Below are 15,842 nucleotides of genomic sequence, written 5' to 3'. Positions count from 1 at the left end.
GGAGAGGATGTGGTACATATGCCCAACCTGGTAGATTAAGGGGAGGAGATGAAAGCCTGGCTCACTCAAGAGGACAGCTCTCCAGGACAAATCCTTATATCTTCAGAAAAACAAAAATTAGCTACATTTAAAATATAAAGTTTATAATTAAGGTTAAAAATGAACTATCCAAGAAAATAAAGACTAATAATTTAAAATAAGTATTTACTAAAAATGAACTAGGAAAACATCTCAGACTTATCCCAGATGCCTAGTATAATGTTTCTAAAAAGTGGCAAAAAACATTAAGTGCCATAGAGTTTCTGCACAACACAGAGTTCACACTGGTTAGAAAAATTCATAGATGAAATCAAATATAACAAAGTTCTTTTGATAATTAACCTCCACACACTGGCTCTAGAGCACACCCTGTTAGACTGAATTCCAAGCTAACGTGGATAGTCCTGAGCATCAAAAATTAAAGTAAATGTTACAACATCAGAAGCAACTTTAGAAGCTTTTCTTTCTCATATAAGCAGGTTCACAGGATACTATTACCTGTTTTAATTAATTCTTTAATCAGATCTTCCTTCATCTTGATGTTGATAGTAAGTTCCCTCATTTTTTGTTTGGCTTCAGTAAGTATGAGTTCTGAATTCCTTAATTTTTGCAAATTCAACTCTTGACTCTCCTGGAGACATTCAATCTTTAAATCTTCAAAATAAAAGAAACAAAACTGAGAAATAAAACTATCTGCTCAGAAATATTTGACAGAAGTAGAGTTAAAAAAAACAAAAGGCAGACACACAAGCAGTCTAGAGGTAACAGAGGAAGGGACAGACAGAAAGAGAAAAAAAAAAAAGGAAAAAATACATGGCAATTGGGACTTTAGTTTCCCAGCTCACAGTGAGTTTTCCTTTCCTTAAAACATATGTATATGCTCTAGTCATATCCTGTAGGTTCTGATACAGTTTTTCATTACCCTTAGATATTCTGCAATTTGACTTTTCTTTAACCCGAGTTATTTAAGAAAGGTATAAAATCTCCAGATAGTTAGAGGTTTTAATTTTTTTCCTATTAACTCATAGTTTTACGGTAATCAGAGAATGTAGTCTCCCTCTACCCCAGGCTAATAAGAGTGTGGCCTCACACTGTTTGTTTCTGTCTTTTACCAGAACGTAAATCAACTACCTCACTCTTTTAGCTCAGCTGACATTTTTTTCACAGTGAGACTTCCTCAATGAAGGAGCTGGTGCACTGATTTACATCCTGACATTAAGTTTCTTACCTGGTTGTAGACCAGTAACAAACAGTGCAAGGATGGCTACTTGGGTGGCACTTCTCTACACTATTTATACATTTTTAAAATTTATCTCAATTTCATTTTTTAATATTACACGCATAAGCTCTTAAATTTATTTATTATTTATTTATTTATCTTTGGCTGCATTGGGTCTTCGTTGCTGCACGCAGGCTTTCTCTAGTTGCTGCGAGCGGGGGCTACTCTTCGTTGAGGTGAGCAGGCTTCTCATTGCGGTGGCTTCTCTTGTGGACCACGGGCTCTAGGCGCGTGGCCTTCAGTAGTTGTGGCAGGTGGGCTCAGTAGTTGTGGCTCACGGGCTCTAGAGCGCAGGCTCAGTAGTTGTGGTGTGTGGGCTTACTTGCTCTGCAGCATGTGGGATCTTCCCGGACCAGGGCTCGAACCCGTGTCCCCTGCATTGGCAGGTGGATTCTTAACCACTGCGCCACCAGGGAAGTCCCCCATAGGCTCTTAAAAAGATGCTATTTTCACAGTGTAGGACTTATCATGTTATTTATATTCTCTGTCCTTTTACTCTTGGTGTTGTGACCACACACAGGCTAAGAGAAATGAGCTAAAATCTCCGCGTATACTTTTTGCAACATGAATGTCTTTTATGCTGTTTTTTGATGCATAAAAATTCTCGTCAATTGTGAACATTACAAGCACCCACTAGACTAAATTGGCTCTAATGCCAAATATATCACTAATGGTAGGCATGGGTGCCAGTGAAGCAGTAGACAGCTAGTAAATTACTTAAGTTGCATCTTAAAGAAGTAAAGAGTACAATGCATATCAACTCACGTTTGAACATAAAATCCCCATTCTGAGAGATTTAGCCTATAACTCTAGCTTGAATTGATTGGTGGAAAAACTGTTTTCATTAAGGAGTAAAAAAGGACGAAAAATCAGAGGTAGAGAGGAAAAGCCAGGAAAGCACTCCTAATCAAGTTCCCGTCTTGGAGAATTCCCAGATGCTTCTTAAATTATTGCCTGAGGAAAAAGAGAGGTGTCATAAATATTAGATCTAAAGTACTTGAGAAAGTCTGTGTACCTTCATTCTCCAATCTTGACTTTTGTGTTTGATCCTGAATATCATTCAATTCAACAAGAGAACAAACAGAGCCTGGCTTTTGAATCCACGAGCAACCTTTATGTCTAAAAAAAAAAAATCAGGATCAAAGGTAACTTGTCTGTTAGTGGTTTCTAATCTGCCCTCAAATGTTTCCCCCAAAATTATTCTTTAAATTATGATTAATATAAAATAAATGGAACTTACTAATATTGCACAAAATAAAAAGATATCCCCCACCATGTTGGACCCAGTGGAAAATTCATCATGCTTGTTGCCACTGTGGCAGCAGAATTAGGAAATCCAAAATCATTCTCTCTGAAAATTAAAATTCAACCACCATAAATGCTTTAAAGCAAAATTATTTTACAGTTGTTAGACTGACGACTTGTGTTCAAACACTGGTTTCATAACACATTAGTTGACAGTGCATGTAGCAAAAACCACTTACTCTCCTACTAAATGGAAAAAGATATAATGAAAAAAACCTACATCTGTATATATTAATTGCATCATGTAATTATGTTTATTAAATCAGTCTATATTAACATACCTAATTTCAGATTTCTCTTGGCCTTCTGACTCTTCATCATCACTGTTATCAGAAAACTGGCAGTGGAGGACTTCATCCTGCTCTTCTAAGTGACCCAGCAGCATCTGACTTCGTGTTCGAAATCCGGCAACTAGTCGATCCAGAGAGTATACAGAAGGACTTGTGTAGACCTTACAAGTGATTCCCCCACGCAACAACAAAAAACGTGATTTTTAAAGTGTCTGTTTTTATCCTATCACTCAAAATGTTTTTTAAAGAGGTTAGACAGGTACTCTTAAAATAGCCAATCACTGAAAATATACATTCCCCCCCCCGCCCACAAAAAAAGTCAAAATTCATTTCACAATACTATTGTGCCTCATGGACACACACTTCTTTCAGAATCTATACACAGCTCTTCCTCTTCTAGAAAGCTCGTATAGCTTCAGGGAAAATAGCACTCAAAGATGAAAGCAAAAAGAGGCATGAGTGAAAACATCACAGCTCTTTTTTTTTTTAATATATTTTTTTAAAGATTTATTATTTATTTATTTATTTATTTTTGGCTGTGTCGGGTCTTAGTCGCGGCATGCGGGATCTTCGTTGAGGCACGCGGGATCTTTCATTGCGGCGTGTGTACTTCTCTCTAGTTGCGGCCTGCGGGTTTTCTCTTCTCTAGTTGTGGTGCGCAGGCTCCAGGGCACATGGGCTCTGTAGTTGTGGTGCGCCGGCTCTAGTTGAGACGTGAGCTCAATAGTTGTGGCACACAGGCTTAGTTGTCCCTCGGCATGTGGGATCTTAGTTCCCTGACCAGGCCCTGCACTGTAAAGCGGATTCTTTACCACTGGACCACCAGGGAAGTTCCAACATCACAGCTCTTAAACATAGCTCAGGCACTCCCCAGCAAATGTGAAGCCCATACACAGTGTAATAGGAGACAACTGTTACCCACCCCACTGCAATCTTCCCAGTTCTGAACACTTGGAGAATTGCAGTGCTGCTAAGGATCTGCAATTCCCCTCTAATCCAAATCCCACCACATGAAGAAATCCAGAGTCACTACCACTCCTTCTGCCAGGGCAAAATATTCCCGACTTGGAAATTTGAATGTATCTATTCAGACTTTACATGTAGTAGTCAGGGAGAGCTGAATTAATGCTCTAAGTGACATTTAATATGTATCATGGGATAAATAGATTTTCATGGACTAGCCTGGAAACTTTCTAGATATTATTCTATTGGCCTTAAGTTCTCAAAAATTCACCTTGGAAAACAATGAATTAGATACTGCCTTTATACTTTTATTCTAGTTTCTGTTACCAAATATTTCCTTTTTAACCACTTCTCTATAACCAAACCTCAGGGTAGTTTCTCAAAAAAGGTAAATAATAAGATCTTAGAGGAGACATTCAATTTATTAATATAAATCATTATAACCTATTAAAATTACTACATACAGTAGAATGTGTATATCACATGGTGTGAAGATTCAATCGACGTAGGTCCTTTACACACCGCCTCCCAGGAAAGCCAACCTGATACTGGATATTCCTTGATACTTGATTTTTGTGCCTCCACTGTTGGTCACCTAATAAGACCATCCGTCACATCAGCACCATGATGGATGGGGGGTAAAGTTTTCTAGGTGGCCTCCCAGTTCTGGGGTACGGAGATTATTTACAGAAGAACCAACTCAAGAAGTATTTATCTAACAAGCACATTGTACCTAGCATGGCCGTCTGCACCATAACCAACAGGATTCAAGGTTTCTCTTTGTTGGGGGTGGGGTTGGGGGCTGGGAGGAGGGCTTTATTTCAGGAGCAAATAAAACTTTTTGTTCAGAATCAAACTTTGTTCTCTGGGATTGTAACTTGCTTTAAAATTTTCTTTTTACAAAGAAAAGCAAATGACCCAGCTTAATAATGAACACCAAATGGGTTCTGCCACAATGAGTAACATTCAGTAAATTAATTCCTTAACAGTCATTCCACCCAAAAGAATGGTTCTTAGCCCCTTCTGGCTCACCAAGCCTTCTATAATCTGGCCCCTTCCTACCTAAGTGTTGGGTCCTGCTTCTTTCAGTTGCTTCTGCACTCCCTGCTCCCAACAAAGAATATTTTTGCATTTTCAACCATACCCCAAGCAACACTGATCACAATGTAAGTACTCAGTAAGCTGAGTAATAATTCAGATAACTGAAGTGTATCCAACTAGAAGGCAATTTTTTTATTCTAGCCATTTTTTCCAAGAATTACATAGCAACAGGACTGGACAGAACTTTAAAGATTAGAGTTCAACTCATCCCATGTTTGACTCTCCTCTGTAATACTGCAGATTATCATTTAACCTCTGCTTAAACAAATTCACTGTGGGGACCTGCACAAGCCCTGAGACCTCTCATATTACTTTGACAGTTCTCACTAATAAATCCCTCTTTATATTGCCTTAGCACTGCTTCTCATTGGTCCTAGTTCTAGAGACAAAGTCTAACAGTAATGAAGCCTTCAAATATTTGAAAGCACTTATCATGTCTCCTCTGAATCAGACTAAATCTAGAGTTACTTCAGATTTTCTCCAAGGTCCTTCAGCAACTTGGTTGTTCTCCAAAAATAATCTAATTTGACTTAGGTGTTGCACCCAGACCTGAGCGTAATATTCTCAATCATCATACAATAAGATAATCTCTTCTCACTAGTGATGCATTTGATTTTGTTTCATGAGATGTGTTGCAACTCATTTACCACAGATTGTGGCTTTCACATATTTAATTTTATAGTTGAATTTGAGAGTTCCATAAAGGTTCATAAGATGTAACTTGTCATTTTGCTACTGTGAAGTTGGTATGTTTTGCAGGAATGAGTGCTGGGCTGGCAAGGGAACCTGGTCAAAGCTCAGCAGACACATCTCACACAGCTCTGCTTCACCATGAGCAACAACCTATGCAAAGAAGTGATTAAAAAGCAAAACTAATTAATTATTTTGTGAGAAAAAAAATGGCCTTTGTGTGAAAGATAAAATCTTAATGAAAACTGAAAAGGCTGTTGACTTCAGTGTATGGGATTTAATGCATAAGAATTTTGTGACTCAATAAAAATGTAATTCATTCAGGAAAAACAGAAAAGATTTTACAGATATTTCCACTTTTGTGAGTTTGGAGATTCCAGAAGGTTTAAAAAATATATATCCCTTGGGACTTCCCCGGTGATCCAGTAGTAAAGAATCCACCTTCCAATGCAGGGGACGCGGGTTCGATCCCCGGTCAGGGAACTAAGATCCCACATGCCACAGGGCAACTAAGCCCGCATGCCACAACTACGGAGCTCTCGCACCTCAACGAGAGAGCCCACATGCCACAAACTACAGAGCCCATGCACCCTGGAGCCCGTGCACCACAACTAGAGAGAGAAAAACCCTCATGCCACAACTAGAGAGAAGCCTGTGTGCTGCAACGAGGAGCCCATGCACCGCAATGAAAAAAAAAGATCCCGCGTGCCACAACTAAGACTTGAGGCAGCCAAAAGAAAAAAAAGAAAGAAAAAAAAATCCCTTAAGAACATTTTTGTTGGTTTTCTTACTATACAATTATGTCAAGTACTGAAAGTGATATTATTTACCTATTGCTTTAATTTCCTTTTCATAATACAATATTTTATCAAATCTAAAATGTCATCAACTGTAAGACACACCATTATTTTTATACCAGCAAGAAAGAAAAAAGCTATCATCTATGACATACCATCAATTGTAAAACATATCCTACCACCAAAGATGATAAAGTGAAAAAAAAATGTGAGTCTTATAATCCATGAAAAATGGTAGCATCATCAGCATGTGTGGTATTATTTTAAACCTAAGTAAAGACTGGTACCACTTTGTAATTTTTTCCTTCCAAAGTGCCTTTTTGGTATGTACTGATATAACACTGGCGTTTGGCTTTAATTATATCATATTTACCACGTTAAGAAAATAGAAACCTCTGTTACATTTTTTTCCTTAAATTTAAATCTAGATTCAATTTTACATGAGTTTACATTAGATGAGTTTCTGGTATCTGTTGAGACAAATGAGTTTCTTTCTCGTTTTTCCTAATAATTTGGTAAATTATACTATTTAGTTGTGAGGGGCAATTTCTTTAGGATTTCTGCATAAGTAGATAAATCGTAAAATTCCACTTTGTAATTAAACTTTTTAGATTAAGAGATGGTTGCAAACAACTTAAATGTGCAACAATAGGAAAAAGTATACAATGGTATGTCCTTAGGATAAAATATTATTACCTGTCAAAATCATGATATAGAATATTTAATGACTGTCAAGCATTTGTGATACATTAAGTGACAAAAGCTAGCTACAAAAGTATATATATATGTTTTATATACATATAATACACCTTTAAAATAAATAAGATCTTTTCACTCTTTCCCTCCAATATGTATAAACAAGCATATAAGAAAATCAAACTCTTTACGCAATCAATTTAAAAACTAATTAAGCCATTGTTCCCCTTTTCCTTTGAAAGTATTTTAAGTCAAGGAAATATTTCCCTGTCAGACTATTTTTACTTCAAGAAAATATTTGAGCTAAATTCTAAAAGAAAATATTAGAGCTGGAAAATATTAGCTCAACTTCTGCCAAGGAGACAGAAATCCAGGAAAAAATGAAGTGGTGAAAATATGAAATGACATTTCAGACGTCTTCTTTAGCTTAATTTAACTAGTTTTGGTATTTAATATGAAACGTTCCGCTCACTCTAGAACAATGGAACAGGAAACAGGACTTGAACAAGGCTTGGCAGGCTTTGTGTCTTTCCATGCAAGCCTTCATGTCTGCTGCAGTAACCAGTCCAAGCAAGAGTGGGGGCCAGGATTCCTGGACACACAATAGGAGCAAGAGAACTCTCAAAACTGCTGATCATATTACCTTTGCATTTTCTCCCTTTTCCCCTTCTTTTAGTGGCTAGAAGGGTTCTTTTGGGGTAGAAGGAAAATTTTAAAAACAAAACTAAGAATTTGCTAATTTGAATATATGTCCATCCAGGGTGAAGGAAACAGCACTGGGAGTAAGTGTTGCCATTCCTCAACATAATGCAGAGTCTCTCTGGTTGGGTCTTTTCCTTCCATGTCACAGCAATCTTTTGGCAAACTCACTGGTTCTTTCTTTCTGTTACATCTTAATCCCACTTGGTCATAAGGGAACTTTGAGATTACCTGTAACCACAGAGGAGCTACAAGTCTTATAGTGTATCTGCCCTCTCCTAAGCTATGGTAACCACACAATATGTTTTCCAAACCAAAACCCCTGAAAGTGAAAGGGGGCAATGAAACTAATTAAAATTAAAAAAATAATAATTTGCTAATTTGAAACAATAACTGTGTTAGTCTTTATTCCAGTCATGGCTGTTTCAGGTCTAAGCAAACAACTAGAGATAAGAACAGAGGGGCCTAGGGACCTCCCTAGTGGCACAGTGGTTAAGAATCCACCTGCCAGTGCAGGGGACATGGGTTTGAGCCCTGGTCTGGGAAGATCTCACATGCCGCGGAGCAACTAAACCCATGCGCCACAACTGCTGAGCCTGCACTCTAGAGCCCAGGAGCCACAACTACTGAGCCCACGTGCCACAGCTACGAAAGCCTGCACACCTAGAGCCCATGTTCCGCAACAAGAGAAGCCACCGCAATGAGAAGCCCGTGCACTGCAACGAACAGTAGCCCCCACTCACTGCAACTAGAGAAAGCCCGTGCACAGCAACGAAGACCCAACACAGCCATAAATAAATAAATAAATTTATTTTTTTAAAAAAATCTTGGAAAAAAAAAGGAACAGAGGGGCCTAACCCCTTCTCAAGAGACCATGGAGCTCTGTCTCCTCAAAGAATGTGTGTGTGTGCGTGTGTGTGAACGTCTAGTAAAAAGAGAAAGAAACAGAGACTGAGAGAGATAATAAATATGTCTAACTTTTATAATCAGAAAAAAATGTTGTTATTATTATAAAATAAAAGAATGAACAGAGGGACTTCCCTGGTGGCGCAGTAGTTAAGAATCTGCCTGCCAATGCAGGGAACACAGGTTTGAGCCCTAGTCAGGGAAGATCCCACATGCCGCGGAGCAACTAAGCCCGTGCGCCACAACTACACAGCCTGCGCTCTAGAGCCCACAAGCCACAACTACTGAGCCCATGTGCCACAACTACTGAAGCCCGTGCGCCTGGAGCCCGTGCTCCACAACAAGAGAAGCCACTTCAATGAGAAGCCTGCGCACTGCAACGAAGAGTAGCCCCCACTCGCCGCAACTAGAGAAAGCCCACATGCAGCAATGAAGACCCAACGTAGCCAAAAAAAATTTTTTTTTAAAAAACAAAGAATGAACAGAAACAGGAAATTCTTTCACATTACTAGCCAATAGTAAAAAAAAATTTTTTTTAATATAGAAGACTTGATATATAATTAAGTTGAATTAATAGATATCTAATTTGAATCCTACAAAGATCTTATCTTTCTTCTCAAATGTTCTATGAAAATTTATCATGTATTCAACCAAGAAGAAAATGTCAATAACTCTAAAAAGTTTAACTGAAATTAATAGTAACGATGGTTTAAATTTTAAATCCAACCACTCAAAATTGAAAACTATAGAGGTAACAGTAGCATCTCTCCCACTCGCTCTGAGGCATGGAGCCTGGGACACAGTAGAGGCACCCCATGAACATGTGTTAGGATGCAGTGTGCCAGGCACTTCTGGAGTCACCATCTCATGTAAATCTCATACACTCCCACAGGTCCCCCATTCTGACAGATAAGGAGCCTGGGGTTCACACGGTTTTAGTCATCCATCCAGGCCTACACCGTAGAGATGGTATTTACACCCAAGCCAGCCTGACTGCAAAGTCTATGACACCTCTCATATTTCTTATCCCTTTGACTGTAACCAATGTATAGATCTCAAACAAATCATTTCCAGTCCTAAAATCAATAAATGGAAACCAAAATTCATGAATCTGCTAATTAGTCTTTTCCATGGTGGAGATTCCTTGATTTTTCAAGAGAAATCAGTGTGTGCACATATTTACCACCCACACACATATTTTTATAAATAAATAAAAATTAAGATGAAACTTCATTCTCACTTTTATATAGTCTTGATTATGTCAGACTTGGCAAGACTGAATAACACATAAATGTCATTTTGAAAATAATTAGACCAAATAAGTCAAAATAAATACCTCCAACCTCATCAACTTGGTATAATTAAAGATAGAAAAAATTCATGAAGATATCAGACTTAGTCATGTCTAAAACTACAATGGCAAAGGGTAGCTTTTTTCTCCTTGATAAATGTAAGCATTATCTTCAACTATTCCTTCCAAATATATCTATACATTCTCCTACCTATTAATTTTTTTATTAAAAAGAAGCATGATTTAAAAAAGAGTATACATAACAAACAAAAAAGAAGAGTATAAACAAAAGTGTGTGAAACCAAATGGAAAAAAACCCTGCTAAGACTATACAAATACACTGTGATATTATATTATATACAATATTTTTTAAATCTCATAATAAGAAAGAAATTAATGCTTAGACTTTACCTTCCTGGAATCTGATCTTGCTGGAATATAAATATAATGCCCCAAACGGGTATCAAATGGTACAGTATATGGTCTCTTTTCAGGTATCCTGGCATCTGGCCCATCTCCACAAGTTTCCTTAACTGACGAAGTCACTGACGGGTTAAGTTTTGTTAGTTCTTCACTCAGTTGATCCACAAGAAGTTGTTGTTCTATTATTTTTTCATTCTTCGTAGAAGAGAGATAAGAATTTTAAAAACAGAGAACCTCAGTATGTGTGTAATGATTAAAAATAACTGTACATCGACCAAAATTACAACTACCTTAACAAAACAGTAAAACCTCATTTATCCAAAGACTAGCCTTCTGGGACTTCCCTGGCGGTCCAGTGGTTAAGACTCCGCACTTCCACAGCAGGGGGCGCAGGTTCCATCCCTGGCCGGGGAACTAAGATCCTGCAGGGTGCGTGGTGCAGCCAAAAAAAAAAAAAAATTGTTTTTTCTAAAAAAAAAAAAAAAAACCCAAAAAACAAAAAGACAAAGACTAGCCTTCTGGTGTTCACAAGAATTTAGGATTGTCCTGAGTGGTAAAAACTTTTGAATAGTAAGCACCAATAAATACAGCCTAAACAGTGTGCAAGACAGTGCCCCACACACTGTGATTGGCTAGCTTACCAACCTGAAGCACTATGATTAGCTGATCTTTATAAAAGTTTGAACCTTCAGAGTGAAATCCAAGAAGTAACAAGAGACTAGAAAGTTGAAAAGTGTAGAAAATTGCAAATAGCTGAGGTGACAGCAAAGGTGACAGAAAGTGGTAACAGGTGCAGTGAAGTGAAAGCCTTTACTCAGTGAAAAATAAAGCCAGAAACACAAAGAGATAGAAGATAGGCAATTGAGAGTCGTGGGAGAAAGAACTTGGAAATCAAAGGCAGAACAAATTATGGGGTGGGGGGTGGGGAGAGAGACACCGTGTGTGGTTTAGCTTCTTACATATCCTCTAAAGAAAAATTTTGAAGTATATCCAATCTAGAAAGCTCTAACATCAATCTTTGTTTTATAAGCACAAAATTATGTAAACAAGAAATGTCATTCATCTTAATATTTCACATGTATTAAAATGTTTAAATAGGAGAAAAAAACCCCCTAAACTTTCACTGTGTTAATGCTGAGCTATAAAATGTAACTTTATTTTAAAAGTCATGTATTCAGATAATTAAAATATAAAATATCAATAGCATATAAGTTGATGGGGAATATTAAATGGAGTCCTTATACTCTCTAGGAAAAGGGTAAAAATACCAATTAATATTAGACTGTACTAAGTCAAGGGTGCATGGTATACTCTCCAGAATAACCACTAAAAAAAGTGAAAGTACAACTTCTAAGGTAATGAAGTAAATTTAAAAATACACAATTAATCCAAAAGAAGGTAAGAAGGAGAGAAAAAGGAACATAGAGCAGATAGGATAAGTAAAAATCACAATGGTGGGATTATGACCAGAATGTAATAGTAATTATGTTAAATTCAGAAATGAACTAAGTAATCCAATTAAAGGATAAGGACTGTCAGAAAGAATTGTAAAATTATCTAACCTGCTAGTTACAAGAAACACAACTAAAATAGACATAGAAAGATTAAAAAGAAGATGGAAAAACAGATACCATGAAAATATTAATCAAAAGAAAGCTGGTATAGCTATATTAATATAAAATAGACTTTAAGGCAAAAAACATTAGAAGAGATAAAATGAAGTAAAAAGTGATTAAAAAAAAAAGGTCAATTCACCAGGATGATGTAACAATTCTACATTTCTATGTACTTAATAACCGAGCTTAAATATATATAATGCAAAAATGGTCACTATTCTCAAGACAAATCCAAAATTATAGTGGGAGATTTTAACATCACTCTAAATCACTGATATGACAAAAAGACCCCAAAAAAGTGAGTAAAAATGTAGATTTGAATAACAGGATAAACAGGATTAAGAGAACCCAATGATTGCAGAATACACATTCTTTTCAAACACTTCTGTAGTATCTACAAAAACTGGCCTTATGCTAAGCCATAAAGCAAGTTTCAACACAAAGAACTGAAATCATACAATTAAGCTAAAAATTACTAAATGCAACTAAGCTAAAACTTAATAAAAAGAAATCCTCCATGTGTTGGAAATAAAATAACTATATAACCCATAGGTCAAAGAAAAAAGTCACAATAAAAATTAGGAAATATTTTGAGGCAAATGTGGAATGCAGGTAAAAATAAGCTTAGGAGGAAACATAAATTTAAATGCATATATTATAGAAGGCTAAAAATATATAGAAAGGCTAAAAATCAATGGAACTAAGCATCCATCTAAAGAATTTAGAAAGATAGCATAGGATCCTATCCCCCAAAAAAGCAGAAAAAATTAAATAATAAAGATAAGGGTAGAAATTAATTAAATAATAAATAAACATATACTAGAGAAGATCAACAAAGTCAAGAATTTCTTCTCTGAAGAGACTAATAAAATTGATTAAACCCCTGGTGAAGCTGATCAAGGAAAAAAAAAAAGAGAGAAGGCACAAATAACCAGGAATGAAAAGGGGGATATCATCACATGTCTAAAAACATTAAAGAGATAAGAGACTATTATAAACTTATGCCAATAAATATGAAAACTTAGACACAGTTGTCAGATTCTTAGACAAATATACCTTATCAAAAGGAGGGCAAAAAGAAAATATGATTGAATTCATAACAAAACATTCCACAAAGAAATGTTCCAGTCCCAAATGTTTTTCAGGTGAATTCAACCAAACACTTAAGGAAGAAATAACACTAATTTTTCACACACTCTTCCAAAGTATAGAAAGAGAAGGAATGCTACTTAACCTATATTATTAGGCTAACCTAATTTGTTACAATATCTAACAAGAATATTTTGAGAAAGGAAAATATAGGCTAATCTCACACATGAATAGAGATGCTAAAATCCTAAACAAAATAATCACAAACCAAATCAAGGACACTTGTAGAAAACAGTTAACACAGCAGACCTGACTGCTATCCTTTGAAAGACCTGCTTAAGAGGTTGTCCATTGGCTGGTGTCTGGGAACTTGGATCTTAAGAGGGTTCCCAACACCCTAACTGGTAAGAGTGGCTCACTGTGCTCAAAGTGTTTGTGCAGACAAGGTGGTTTATGTTGAACACCTGCTTTCCTTCTGGTAGTCTGGAATTTTGGTACATGCTGGGCAGAGAATGCTTTCATTACCAGCCCTCAATAAAACCTGAGTCTCTACTGAGTTTCCTTGGTAGACAACATTTCACGTGAGTTGTCACAGTCTTTGCTGGGGGAATTAAGTACATGTGGGTGACTCCACCGGGAGACAACTCTTGGAAGCTTGTGCCTGGTTTCTCCGGGACTTCACTCTATGTCCCCGTTCCCTTTGCTCTCCTTTCACAGTAATAAATCTTAGCCATGAGCACAACTATATGCTGAGTCCTCCTGGTGCATCATCCAACCTGAGGTGGTCTTGGGGACCCCCAACACAATACATCATGACCCAAAGAAAGGTTTATTCCAGGAATACAAGATTGGTTTAAAAATTAGAAAAATCAATATAATTCACCACATTAACAGAATAAAGGGAGGAAATCATGATAAAAATCATTTGATAAAATTTAATATCCATTCATAATAAAAATTCTCAGCAAAGAAATTTTCCTTGGTTTGATAAAGGATACATTAAAATATATATATATCGGGACTTCCCTGGTGGTCCAGCAGTTAAGACTCCACACTTCCACTGCAGGGGGCATGGGTTGATCCTGGTCGGGGAAGTTCTGCGTACCGCACAATGCAGCCAAAAAGTAAAAAAAAAAAAAAAAAATCTACAGCAAACATGATACTTAATAGTGAAATAGTGAAAGCTTTTCCTCTGCAGTTGGAAACAAGACAAGGATGCTTGGTATCAACACTTGTATTCAACACTGTATTAAAGATGTCAGTCAATGAAGTAAAAAAAAAAAAGGTATAAGGATCATAAAGGAAGAAATAAAAATGTCATCATTTGCAGATGACATAATTATAAATGAAAATCATAAAGAATTTACATAAAATATCAGAATTAAAAAATGAATTCAATCAGGTTGCTGGGTATAAGCTATCAACATAAACAAATCAATACAGTTACACATACCAACAAACAATTAAGAAAATGAAAATCTGAAAAGATTCCATTTATAATCACATAAAAAAATTAAGTACCTGGGAATGAACCTAACAAAAGATGTGCAATACTTCTACATACACACAAAAGAGTCATTATTGAGAAAAACCAAAGAAAGCATGAGTAAATGGAGGAATATACCATGTTCATGGGTTAGTGAAAAGACTCATGATCAAAAGATGTTAACTCTTTCCAAATGTATCTTATAGATTTAATGCAATCCCAGCCAAAATCACAAAAAAGTTTTTTGTTTTGTTTTGTTTTTTTGGGGGGGTCCTTGAAAAGTTGATTCTAAAATTTATATGGAGCAACCAAGACATTCTTGGGGAGGAGGGAAACAGAGCAGAGGCCTTGCTCTACAGAATATCTAAACTTATTAGGAACCTGCAATAAATAAGAAATGTGACATTGGTCCAAAGACAGAAAAACCAATGGGATACAACAGAAGTCCCAGAAATATACAATAGATGCATGCATGAATGAACCTTGACTTATGACAAAGACAGTACTCAGAACAGTGGTGAAAAGATGGCCTTTTCAAAAAGTGACGCTGGAACAAATGGATATCTATATGGAAAAAAACTGAAATTTGACCTTTACTTTACCCCATACACAAAAATCAATTTCAGGAGAACTGTACAGCAAAATGTAAAAGGCAAAAGAATAAAGCTCCTAGAAGATAATATAGAAAGACTCAGTCCAATAGGAAAGCAAGCAAGAAATTGAATGAGCATTTCACAAAAGAAGGTATCCAAATAGCAAAAAAACATGAAGAAGTGCTCAACTTCACTAGTCATCGGGGAAGTGCAAATTAAAACCACAATAAAATAATATTACATACCTACCAGATTGCCTAAGATTTAAAAATTTACAATAACAAATGCTGGCAAGCAAGTGGAGCAGCAGGATTGCTCATACAGTGCTGGTGCAAGTTTAAACTGGAAAACAAGTTTGGTATCATTTACTAAAGTTGAAGATTCGCCTACCCTATGACCTAGCAATTCAACTACTAGGCACAAATCCAAAAGAAATGTGTGTGCGTGTGCACCAGGAGACATGTTTAAGAAAATTCATAGAAAAAAATGTCTATCAACAGTAGAACAGAAAAATAAATTGTGGTATATTCATACAATGAAATCCTGTACAGCTATAAACTAATCAAGCTACAGCTACAC

The 15,842-nt window shown here is 36.5% G+C and overlaps 1 protein-coding gene across 11 annotated transcripts in view; it reads right to left on the bottom strand.

Annotated features, from left to right (window-relative positions):
- KIF27 (kinesin family member 27) overlaps window positions 1–15,842 on the bottom strand; it is a 99,678-nt gene that overhangs the window by 58,706 nt on the left and 25,130 nt on the right. For 9 of the 11 annotated variants that reach the window (XM_057548773.1, XM_057548774.1, XM_057548772.1 and 6 more), the window contains 4 exons: window positions 10,468–10,674; window positions 2,905–3,074; window positions 2,334–2,437; window positions 538–693 (listed from right to left, as the gene is read on the bottom strand). In XM_057548773.1, the coding sequence (XP_057404756.1) occupies window positions 538–693; window positions 2,334–2,437; window positions 2,905–3,074; window positions 10,468–10,674 (637 nt within the window). The remainder of the gene's footprint in view (window positions 1–537; window positions 694–2,333; window positions 2,438–2,904; window positions 3,075–10,467; window positions 10,675–15,842) is intronic. The other 2 variants (XM_057548777.1, XM_057548778.1) reach the window with 1 other exon arrangement.

Source organism: Balaenoptera acutorostrata, chromosome 6, assembly GCF_949987535.1.
Source record: "Balaenoptera acutorostrata chromosome 6, mBalAcu1.1, whole genome shotgun sequence".
Classification (NCBI taxonomy): Eukaryota; Metazoa; Chordata; class Mammalia; order Artiodactyla; family Balaenopteridae; genus Balaenoptera; species Balaenoptera acutorostrata.
This window is presented reverse-complemented; position numbering and strand designations above follow the sequence as displayed.